Source organism: Melospiza georgiana, chromosome 3 (genome assembly GCF_028018845.1).
Source record: "Melospiza georgiana isolate bMelGeo1 chromosome 3, bMelGeo1.pri, whole genome shotgun sequence".
Classification (NCBI taxonomy): Eukaryota; Metazoa; Chordata; class Aves; order Passeriformes; family Passerellidae; genus Melospiza; species Melospiza georgiana.
In genome coordinates, this window is record NC_080432.1 from 49158175 (window position 1) to 49170482 (window position 12308).

At 39.8% G+C, this 12308-nt stretch overlaps 1 protein-coding gene across 3 annotated transcripts in view; it reads left to right on the forward strand.

Annotated features, from left to right (window-relative positions):
• BIRC6 (baculoviral IAP repeat containing 6) overlaps positions 1-12308 on the forward strand; it is a 177673-nt gene that overhangs the window by 152364 nt on the left and 13001 nt on the right. For all 3 annotated transcript variants that reach the window (XM_058021451.1, XM_058021452.1, XM_058021450.1), the window contains exons 66-70: positions 751-958; positions 8863-9008; positions 9860-9970; positions 11090-11307; positions 11990-12151. In XM_058021451.1, coding sequence (XP_057877434.1) covers positions 751-958; positions 8863-9008; positions 9860-9970; positions 11090-11307; positions 11990-12151 — 845 coding nt within the window. The remainder of the gene's footprint in view (positions 1-750; positions 959-8862; positions 9009-9859; positions 9971-11089; positions 11308-11989; positions 12152-12308) is intronic.

Below are 12308 nucleotides of genomic sequence, written 5' to 3' on the forward strand. Positions count from 1 at the left end.
CTTCCCTAATCAGAGGAGCTGATGTCTATATTCTACTCACAGTTTCTTCTGTAACACTTATATATCACACTGAAAAGCACTAAGACAGTGAGGTTTGCCTGCCTAATATATATTCTTACTCATCTTTGCTGTTTTGTGGCTTATATATATGCAGATAAAATTTGCATTCTCTGCAAGATACATAATGGTTTCTAAAACAATCCTTTCTTCATGAAAAGAAGCAAAACTGGACTTCAACTTAGTAGATAACTTCATTCATTTAAGAACCATAAATATTTTTGCAATAATGCGGAGAAATTTTCCCAGAGGAGAAGATGACTGTAAATAAAGTGATGTGAAAGTCTTTATACATGCCTATGCTATTAGATTCAGCAGATGTTATTCTGCTATGCCATAGGTTGCAATTTTTCCCCCAGAGATTTTTGTTTATTGTTAGCATACAATTTGAGCCAGGACTGTATGCTAAGGTACTAGAAATTAATATAGCATGTGGTAATCCTGTTTCTTACCTTGTTAGCACTTTTGTCCTCTTGTGTCTTTTGTTAACCTTTGTTTTCCAGGTATCTTGTAATTTTCTTTCAGGTCCATTACAACACAAAAATGACAATTACGAAATACTGGATTTTATCATTACATTTCATTAATATTTTAATAATTACTAAAATGTAGCTTTTCTGTTTGAAACATCCACACTAGGAGTGAGAGGGTCTGCAGTGTTAGTAATTGTGGTAAACTGCTTGTCTCTTGCAGTTTTGGATATGGCTCGCCACGTTCCCCTGTACCGAGCTCTGCTGGAGCTGCTCCGTGCGATTGCCTCTTGCACATCCATGGTGCCATTGCTGCTTCCTCTGTCAGGAGAAAGCGAAGAGGAGGAGGAGCAGCTGGAGTCCCAGGCTTCTGTTGGGACCTTGTTGGCTAAAATGAAGACCTGCGTGGATACCTACACCAACAGACTGAGGTAAGCACTTGTATCAGCCCTGCCCTTCATTTAAACTGTGCTGTGTGGTTGTGCTTTAGGAGTGATACTCCCCAGTTTAGTGCCCCCACTGAGACACTCCAAACCGTACTGCCCCTTGCTGGCTCCTGCCTTCCCCTCCCTCTGTGGTGGGCTGGAGGGACAATTGGAGGCATAAAAGATAAAAAAATCACAGGTTGAGATAAGAACAATTTGCTGGAAGCAGCAATGAGGTAAGAAAACAACAGCAGCAATATTATTAACAAAAGTGTACAAAAGAGAGAGTGATTCACATGCAGAAATGCTCATCATGGAGCTCAACCCAACCGCAGCTATACCTCCCTGACCTCTCCCTCCAGCTGGGAGCAGGCATTATCCAGCTGCTCCCTCCAGTGTGGCACTGGCACCACCCAACTGCTCCCTCCACCATTCTTACTTGACCAGAAGGAAACCCTTCTTCCACAGGAGAGTCCCTTTCCCCCGCCCCAGCGGGGTCCTGGCTGTGCCCTCTCCTGCATACTGCAAAAATTAACCCTATTCTGGCTGGAACAGGATAAGCTTTTGCTTATTATTGATATAGAAGCGAAAGGAGATTAAATTCTGTATATTTCTCTGAATGGATGTTGCCATCCAGAGTGAGAATATACCATCTGTTTGATCTAGATTTGTATTTGTATGCATCTGTGTTGTTTACTGTACTATTTACAGGGAATGGTTTTGGTATGACAGACATAAGCTGGTAGATTTGCATACTCTTGTATTTCATTAGTAATTATCAATGTTGCAGTATAAATTTTCATTTATTTATTTTAATAATTTTCTGTTTCCAATTGGTTTCTTGATTCTGTTTACTTGCTTCCAATTTAAAAACAGCTTCTTAAGAAATAATAACCTGTATTTCTCTGCAAAATTTAGTGCTGCCCCTAAGCATATGCTGAAACTTTATAGGAAGAAGGTAAATAAAATGGAGGAAAGGTAAATAAAAGAAGGTAAATAAAATGTCAGGAAAAGGTGTGTGGAGAATGTTCTTTCTCCCACTATTAACTCAGAATATTTACCAACCATTACCCAAGAGACTTTTCAAGAAGGAATCTCATTATTGGGAACTCTTTCTAGTAGCTCCTGATGAACTGGACTTTACCCATCAATTTCTCCAATTGCTCTTGACTGATACTGCAAGTCTTGCTTATCAAGCATGTAAGGTACCGGTAGTGGCATATATTTTTTTGCTAGTTTAATGCAAAAGAAGCAGAACTGGGAAGGACAAAAGCCAGTTCTTTATGTTGGAGACCCACCTAAAAAAGTCAGCTTGTGCCTGCTGGCAATATTATCTATATATCTCATAGTGTATGTAATCTTCTTAAAATAAGAAAGAAACTTGGCTTTTGTGTAATCCATTTCCGATACCTGTGTATGTGATTCTCCACCAGAATTGCTGACTGTTTTTTCTTTGTTCATCTGGTCGTCCATTAGCCTGGGATATAATGGCCATGGAAACCTCTGTCTTCTCATGGGATTTAATGGCCATGGAAACCTGTTTCTTCTCATCTCACTTCCCCAGGGTGAAGCCTAAGAAGTCTCTCTGTGAGAGTGGTGTGCACCTACTGTTCATAGGCTCTTTTCTATCTGCTAAAGTAAACGCAGTAGGAGTAGTTCTTCAGTGCCAACGTAGGATCTGGAAGCAAAGAAGTGTTCTAGAGTCACAATTATTTTAATATTAGATGGATTTGATAGGAGTTCTGTGGTTCATTCTTTGTGGGTTATCTGTACAATTTTCTTGCATTACTTTGTTATCCCAGCACAAAAGGAAAACCTCTATTTTACTGGGTGGTTTAAGCATAGTGCAGTTTGTGTTTGAAGCAGTGCATAGACAAGGATGAAAACATCAACAGCCTGAACAGCCTGGAGCCACTGGGGTGGAAGGCTTGAATTCTCAGCGTTTTAGTTGAAGGTGTGCCAGAAATATAAGCAAGTATTGGCATGAATTTCTTAAATAGGACAATCTGCTGTTCCTTTCAGATCAAATTGGCAGAACAACAACCCAAAATCATGAGTTCTAGTTTCAAAGGCAAAACATCACATCCTCTGAGCAGCAGACTTGCATGTCTGCCAAATGTCATCTCCATGTTGGGCTGGGAGCATCCACTTTGTTCCAGAATTGAAGGGGACTTGGTTTTGGACTTCAGCTAGCATTGAATTTCCTTTACTTTCAAAGGCCACAGTATTCTGTTAGAAAACTGGGAAATTTCTGGATAATGGAGAAGACATTTAGGCATGAGATGATTTCTCATGGCTGTTTGGGTGCTAGGAAGTCAAAGCCATCAGTGATTGGAGAGCAGTCAGGCTGGTGTAATGAGTTACCATGAGAGATGGGTTTGAGACAAGAGCTTGCTGTGCTGGCTGAGCCCTTTGCTGCAGGGAGCTGCTGATGTGTGGCAAAGCTGGCTCATTGGAGCCAACATCTGCTGGGTGAGCTTCGTGGCAAATGGTTGTTCTGGCAAAATGAGATGGTGGCTCATTTGTGTGATGTGCTGTCTAGCAAGCTTACCCCTAAAATTCCTAACTATGCTTCATGGGGATGCTGGAATACAACCAGGTAGGCTTGAGGTATTATCTCTGCTATGGCTTTTCATTGTCTTCACCACTATTTTGAAGAACTTTTATGTGAAAGAGTGCCTTTTTCAAATAAAAAAAATGTCTTTAGAACTGGGCCCCAAGAATCAAGGCCTAATTTGTTTTAATTTATTTTTCTTAAAAAACAATTATCACTTCCTTCTGCTGCATGTTGAAACTCACATTTTGAGTTGATGGTTGTCTGCAGGGAGCAGTCCTGCAGCCTCTGGTTTGGAATGCTTCCACTGAATGTCTGTAAATAGTGCTTCAAGCCCCAAGGTGGGGTAGGTGGAGCCATCTGGGAGGAGGTTACCAGCTTTCACCAGTGGTCATTTGCAAAATCACAGCCCCTTGCCTGTTTTGCCTGATTTCAGGAGATTTGTTTGAGCAAGTGTGAATTACTGGAAGGAGTAAATGTGCAGTCCATGAGGGCTGTGATTACAAACCCAGGGTGGTTTTATACCAAGACAGTGAGTCCCAGCCTAAGACTAAGCAGCCCTGTGCTGTAAGCACTGTCCCGGTGGGGCACAGGGGCTGAGTGCTTCATTGGCTGCACTCTGGGAATGCTTTGATAAGGGTATCATTCTGTATCACCACATTCACCTGCAAGTACCAGGCACGGGTGAGTAAGTATTAGTATTGACTTTGAAAATTAAAGTTGCCTTGGGAGTGTATAATTCATTATACATTTAGCACAGCATAAAGAGAAGGCTGTCATCTCTAGCACAAGCTAAATTAATGGCTTAAATTATTAGCGTGTACACTGCTGTCTTTTCTAGCAAATATATTAGTGACTGTCATCCCTTTAAATATGGGTTGACATTTTCTCTGCTTCTTCTTCAGTGGCTGAAAAACAGTATGGGAAAGTTTCCGTGTCTGAATTTTATATTTGGCTCCTCCTCCACTCTGGAACATTTAGATAAAATAACATTTAGATAAAAGTTTTTCCTGCATTAAAGCTCAGGAGTTTGTTAAACTGCTAGTTATCTGCATACAGAAATCTCTATGCAGGCTGATAGAATACAAGGAAAGAGCTGAAGCATCTTACTGGCTTTATGATTTCACTTTTGGTATTTTGTCTCCTCTTCACAGAGTGTTGAGAGAGCTGTAAAGTTCCCACCAACTGCTTCTCTCAAGCTGGGGCCCTACTGGTGCCTCTGGATCACTCATGTATCACCCAGCTTGGAGAGAGAAGGAATCCAGGCAGGACTGCAGCACTGGAGATGGCAGCAAGAAGGGGGATTGGAATTTTCTTAGCTAATAGTGGGCTTTGCCCACATTATACCTGCTCACAAATGACAGAGTAGTCATCAGGTTGCTTTTCTCATGTGTGCACAAAGCAATACCATGTGTTTCAGGTCACAGTGAGATATAGTTTATGGATTATCATCTTCAGTAGAGCTGTAATTCTGGCACTGGAGGACTCAAAAATTGAATCTGACCAAGGAGTTATTTTGTGGGGTCCGTAGAGCAGCCACAAGGCTGCAGCAGGCTCATGGAGGCTTCTGACCTTCCTGAGGGACTGGGACCCTCACAGTGACTCTGACAGTGACCCTCACTTTGTGTGCTCTAAGATTGCCCAGTGCATTGGTGATATGTGAAACCCTTTGAACTTTTTCCTGGACTTTGAATAACATTTTTGTCTCCGCCCTTTTATAAGAATACAGTTTAGGGAACAAAATAGGCTTTTAGATTTTTTAGACTAGGATGTTTTGTTATATGAGGGAGATGGGTACAGAGACCATATTCACACCTCCATCTGCTCCAGAGCTGTTTTGTGCAAGATTTTTGTCTTATAGTGCACTTGTTCTTTTTAACTTGCATGATTTAATAGCCATTTAATAGTCAAATGCATAAACGTGTTTTAAGGATATGTTTTCAGAAAGGGCTGCTGTGGTCTTCTAATGTCAAAGAAATAGAAAATTAAATATAATAGTTCATGTCTGCAGGGATGTTCATTTCTATGTCAGATCACAAAACTCTGTGAGCTTTAAAAATTATCATCAGTGTGAGAGTACATATGGCTGGGGAACCATGGACAGATTTTCCCATCTAGAGTCTAGGGAATTACTTGATTTTCCATATGCTGATTGTAAATAAACTGAGAAACTGTAAAATGCTATTAAATTTCTCCAACATTTGTGAATAATTCTAAAGTAGACAATAAAATAATGAAGCAGATGCTTACAGGAGAGCTGGAGAAGGACTTTTTGCAAAGACATGGGGAATGGCTTCAAATAAAAGAGTAGGTTTAGATTAGATATTAGGAAAAAATTCTTTGCTCTCAGAGTGGTGTGGCACTGGAACAGGTTGCCCAGAGAAGCTGTGGATACCCCATCCCTGGAGGTGTTCAAGGCCAGGCTGGATGGGGCTCTGAGCAATGTGGTCCAGTTTAAGGTATCACTCCTGTGGCCGGGGGTTGGAATGAGATGATATTTAAGGTCCCTTCCTTCCCAAACCATTGTGTGATTCTGTGATCTCACAAACTGTGCAGGATGGATCATACTAAGTTGGTGTTCTTTTGAATCAAATAAAGGTAGGAAGACAAAATGGGGAAAGAAAAAACTGGATGTCATCATTGATAGGAGTCTTGCATGCTATGGCAATATCAGTTGGTTTGTTCCCCAAAAGTGGGGAAAAAGCCTTACTTTTATCCTAACTAACCATTAGAATATACAAGGAACACTTGTGTGAGGAAGCTGGATGTTGATAAGGCAGTATGTCTAATTTTGGATATTTGTGTACCAGCTATCTTACCCTCCCTAGGAAACTGGCTGAAATCCATGATTAGGCAGAGTCAAGGTCAAAAAATGAGACTTGGATGGGGCAGAGGTATAGCTGAGTCAGGTTTATTCCTGCATTTTGCTTGCTAAACTGCTCTTCCACAGGTGTGGCCTGACTGAGAAGTTAGGCAGCTGGATAATGTAGCTGTCAGAGTAGAATTGTTCTGCAAACATAGGATTTTAAAAGTCTCTTGTGAGGAGAGGCAGGGCAGGGGTTTTCTGTTGTGTTCATGATTGCAGTGGACAGAATCTCCTTTCCCTTTATTGGTGGTGGCACATGAGATGTTGGGAGAATACAGTTCAAAAGGGCTGAAGTGTAACTGTTGTGCACAGCCGGGAGAACAAGAGGAAATAATATAATTGGTACTTTGCATTTGAGTAAATGTCTCCTTTCCCTGCTGCTTCAACTAATATATATTCCTTGTGTGCTGAGGTAGTTGCTGTCAGTAACTCACTATGTCTGTAGGAGTTTTTAAGCATGTGGTGAAGCATTTTGCTTAATGAGGCCAACACCTTGATTTTTTTGATTCTAAGACCAAATAGAAGGAGTAAAACCAAACAAATGTTCCAAATTGTAAAAGCAAGTGGACAACAGAAGAGCCACAAGAGCACTGTTTTGAAAATGGATTTATAAGAATTAATTATACTTTTAGTACCTTCACTAAGCACATGTTTATTGCTTTTCACACATCTTTCTCTTGCATAATGCCCACTGACATTTTACTTCAGCCAGAATTTCTCCAAGGGTTTTGTAGCAAATAGCTTAAGGCTTCTGCATCAATACCAGGCAGATCTAAATCTGTATACCTTTCTAGGGACTGGTAGCTGCTAGCATGTGCATGATGTTAAAACAGGTTATCACTGAGGTTTAGTAGGTTTGAATATGTATTGCTGAAGGTGCTTAGTATGTTATTTTAAAAATATTGGCCTAGCTTTCTACAAGGAAAAATGCAATAATAAGGATTGGAAAGTATGAATGAGAGATGCAGTTGCTGCTTTTTTGTCATACAATGTTCTTCAAATGCAACCTGGGGCTGGCTGTGATGCCTCCAATTCCTCCTAACTTTGAGTATCTGAAAGCTCAGAATAGCTTGAAGTCTGCCATGGGCTAACATCCTTTTGGATTAAATCTGGAGCAGGGAAAATGGACCGTGCTACAGTAATGTATTTTGTTATTAATGCTCTCTAGGGATATTCTCATTTGATTAGGTACAGTTCAGAGACCATATTCACTACTACTGTAATCACCTCTGCTGAATAGTTTAGAGAGTCATTCATTATGCACAATTTCAGTCTAGATTAAAACACAGAAAGGTTTTAGTTGGTAAAATATGTTTGCTATATCAAAACATTGAATTTCTGGTTTTACTCATGTGGATAGTTTCTTGGTTTGCTAGTGAGAAAGAGCAAACCACTTCATCTTGGCTGTTGAACTTGTTTGGGTATCAAAACGAGCAAGTGCTGTTGAAACAAAAATGAGTAGAAATTGTTGTAAAATAATTTGGGAGCTGTTAGCATTGAAATCTTCCAAGTTTTGCAGGATGACAGTTTAAATTTATGTTAGCTCTCAAAACACAGAAGCTTTTAAATACTCACATTTAGGTTACATTAGTATCAAATACCCTTGTCCTCATTTCAGCAGTTGACTATCTGTGCTGGTAAGGACTGCATTGTCACAATCTAAAGATTTAAATGTATGATTACTGTGCAGCTAGCTTCTATCAAACAACAGTGTTGTGCACATTTATTTGAAAATGCCGTGCATGTTTAAATTGATGTTATGATTTGCAGATCATAAACATCCAATGTAACCTAGATGCTTTTTATATATTAAGGCTCTTAAAATTATCTTACATTAAACTCCTTACTGAAATAAAAGCTCTACATTTCTGTAGCCCAGAAGAGAACTGCAGAGACAAAATTTGTATTTGACCCACAGTCCTGTGATGCCTGGGTTGATGTTCATCTACATGCTGTGAATTTTTACTGGAGGTTTCCTAGAGTTTCATCATTAGTGTATTTTCAGTAATTGCTAGTGTATTGTGTAACAGGAAGGAGCATTTTGTCACCTATTTAGGACTTAGTTTTGCACAAGGATCTGCAAGGATGAAATGCATATTCATGACATGATCTTTGTTAGATTGATTTTGTAAGGTTTTCTAATCCTGCGTGAAGGTGTGCAGACATCAGGTCAGCCTGGAGGGTAGGCCTGAAATGTTGAAGCAGAAACTGCTGTACTGCAATTGCTGGCTTTGTGTTCCTATTTTCACTGCTCATACCAGCTGTACCTCTGTTTGTCAAATCAAGGCAGCATGTTCAGTGTTGGAACTGCTGGTTGCTTCATTCAGTGACGAACCTGAAGGTATGGAGACACATTCCATTTCAGAAGGCTTGGTTTAGTCTCAATCCATTACCTTTGGTATTTTTCCCTGTTGACAGATGCACTGGATACTGTATGTCTGGTTGAAAGATACTCTCTCATGTTATATCCTATTTCTTTGCCCCATGCAGGTCTAAAAAAGACAAGGCTAAAGCAGGAGTAAAACCAGACAGCTCTGATCAGGAGCCAGAGGGACTGACCCTGCTGGTGCCAGACATCCAAAAGACCGCAGAGATCGTTTATGCTGCCACCACCAGCCTGCGCCAAGCAAACCAAGGTGAACACACACACACTCCTATAAGTGCTGCTGCTGTTTGTCTGTTGTGCAGCCATTTACTTATATGGCTTTACTTATACTTACATAACTTATAACTCAGCTTAAAGGCAAGGCAAAACACTTCCCTCCTGTCCCCAACTGCTGACTGCATTTTCAAAAGTGGTTGGAACCTTGTTGAAGTTTTAAGTGTTTTGATGAAGGAAACAGAATAATTCAAGTAAGTTAGAGGACACCTAACAGCTTTCAGCACAATTATGTAGCACCTTTTTTATTATTATTTTTCTTGGAAGAAAACAACATACAGGACCTTTAGTTATAAAACTTTTCTGTTGAAACTAAATCTTCTTAATTGGATTAACTATGAAGTAGATGAATGCAGAACTAAAATCTGAAACATGGGTTGAACCTCAAAAGACCATCTGGTTGTCTAGTAATATAAACTAAAGATTAAATAGCTGAATCAGGGGAGTGCATTTTATAAAGGTATGTATAATGAGCTCCTGATTTTGGAGAGTCCATTAATGCATGTGGGAAGAGCCATCCACACAAGCATATGTCATACTTCCTATTTGAAATTAAAAAAAAAAAATTAAAAGAAACAACAAAAGAATATTCAAAGAAGCAGCAGCAGTCATGACTTATTTCTAAGCTGAGATTATGATCTTTATTTACTCCAAGCTGCTCAGATAATGGTATACAGTAGTGAGAAAGAGATTTGTATACCCTAAGTGATGCCCAATTTTGAGGATATCTCTATGAAAGAGTGTAACCATAAAATGACAACATTTGCTGTGCTTTTCTTGGAATTACATAGCTAATTACAAATAATCACATTTTATTTTACACAACAGAAAAGAAGATGGCTGAATACTCCAAAAAGGCTGCTGTGAAGCCCAAGCCTTTGTCTGTTTTACGATCCCTTGAAGAGAAGTATGTGGCTGTCATGAAGAAACTCCAGTTTGGTAGGTTGAGAAGTGTGAACTTGTGTGTTTTAGAAAGCAGACACTGAAGAACTGTGTGTTCTGTTGAACAGAATCCTTTATTATTTTAAAAATTAACAACTGTCTTGCATGTGTGACCACTGATAATTTTCACATGAGGAAAATTGTACATCTGTGTTTCCAGCTTACCAACTCATGCAGTCTTTGAACTAATAAGAAATGTTTTAAGCATGTATTAAGGTAATTCAAGGGACCAGATGAATTCAGTGATGTGGTGGTGTTCATATTTTCATTACAGTAATGATCTCAAATTAGATTGAAATGCTTGATTTTTTTAAAGCTCATCTATGAGCTTTATATATTTATTTATATATCTATATAGTGCAATGTATTGCATTTGGAAAATGTGATGGGAATTGGTCCTTAACTTTAGTCATAAAAGGAATGTGTTACCAAAAAAATTCATAAAGAACTAATAGTATCTTATCCAAAAAGGAGCTATAAAACTATTGCAAAAACATTCTCACTGAGTATTTTTTGCGTCGCAGTGACAGCATTTGCAGTCACATTTCTTTGCTGTTGTATTTGCAAGAGGTTTTCCTCACAAATGCTTGTGGAGCGTATGCCAAGAATAGGAGCTATGAAGGTTTGTAGGAAGTGAGAGCTTTTCCCTCTGGCAGCTGTGCTGCAGATTTTGTGTAGCAAGTGATTAAAGAAAACCAGCTCTAGTGTAGTTTTTCATGGTTCCTCAATAACATTGCCACCAGCACACAAGTAAATACCACTGGCACTTGGCTTCACAAGGGTTCCATTATTAGCATTGTTATGTATTTGTCAGTATCATCATGTTCCTGGTTGGGAATAGCTGGTAGCTTTCCAGATTGGGAGTGGTGTATATTTGACAAGTTGCATATGGGAGTTTGTAAATTAGCTGCAGATATTGTTTCAGCCCAGCACTGTTGATGCTTTGGTTTCTGTGATCACTGTTAATGGAAAAAAAAAAAAAAGTGTTTTCTGAGTTACTGTGATGCAAATTCAATTTTCCTTTGTTTAATTTTAATGCTCATAATCTTTATCCAAGACTAATCCCCTACAAACTTCCCTCCTTTCCTGACACATTAAAATTCTCTTCTCTTCCAGATACATTTGAAATGGTTTCCGAAGATGACGATGGCAAGCTGGTATTTAAAGTAAACTACCACTACATGTCTCAGGTGAAGAACGCGAGCGACGCCAACAGCGCAGCCAGGGCCCGGCGTCTGGCGCAGGAGGCCGTGACTCTGTCCACCTCCCTGCCGCTCTCCTCCTCGTCCAGCGTCTTCGTGCGCTGTGACGAGGAGAGGCTCGACATAATGAAGGTAAGGAAGCAAAGCTGGGTTTAGTTCTCTCTTCAGCTTGGCAGAGAAGTGTTCAGGAAGGTGCCTGAAATCTTAGGGAAAACCAGAAATATTTCACATCCACTTTAATTGCTGTCCAGGCATTAATGTAAGTGGTAGCATTTGAGTCTGAATCTGATTTCTCAGCAGCTTGGCAGGGACAGGGAGAGCCCATCTGCCCCATGAGTGCTCTGTTGGCCAAGGAGTCTTCACAGAACAGGATTCATTCTTTTTCAGCTATTCAAAAGGGAAAAGTTTAGTGCTGTTGCTCCATTATGGTCCAAACATATCTTCGCATGTGACTATTGAAGTTGCAGGCAGTAGGTATGGAGAAGTACACTGAGTGCCTCTGGACCTGTATTTTGGAAAAAACATTCTGTTAATAGCATCCAGTAGGAAAGAGTTTTCAGCTCCTTCTGTCTTGCTTTCCATTTGGAATCTGGAGAAATGAGTGTTCACAGAGGGCTTTGCTTACCCACAGTATCAGAATGAACAGACCAACAGCCTGTGTGTGATTATGAGATCTAATAATAATTCCTGCTACACAGCAGGTGGAAATAAAATGCTTCATATAACTTAAAAAATCTCGACTGTGTGATAGATAGATAGAAGGGTGGGGATTTTAAATTCTTTTTTTTTCTTTCTCTCTTTTTAACGCTGGTAGGTTCTCATTACTGGTCCTGCAGACACCCCGTACGCAAATGGTTGCTTTGAATTTGATGTGTATTTCCCACAAGACTATCCAAATTCCCCTCCACTTGTCAATCTGGAAACAACTGGAGGCCACAGCGTGAGATTTAATCCAAACCTCTACAATGATGGCAAGGTAAGTCAGCTGGGATCCTGTGTTAGATGTAAAAAGGAAATGAAACTGATGAAAGTTATTTCCTTTTGTGATTGAATTATGGATCAGCCATTCCCAATGTACAGGAGGAAGCTCTGTGGTTAATACCAGTCTTCAGAATGATATGAAGAGGGATTTG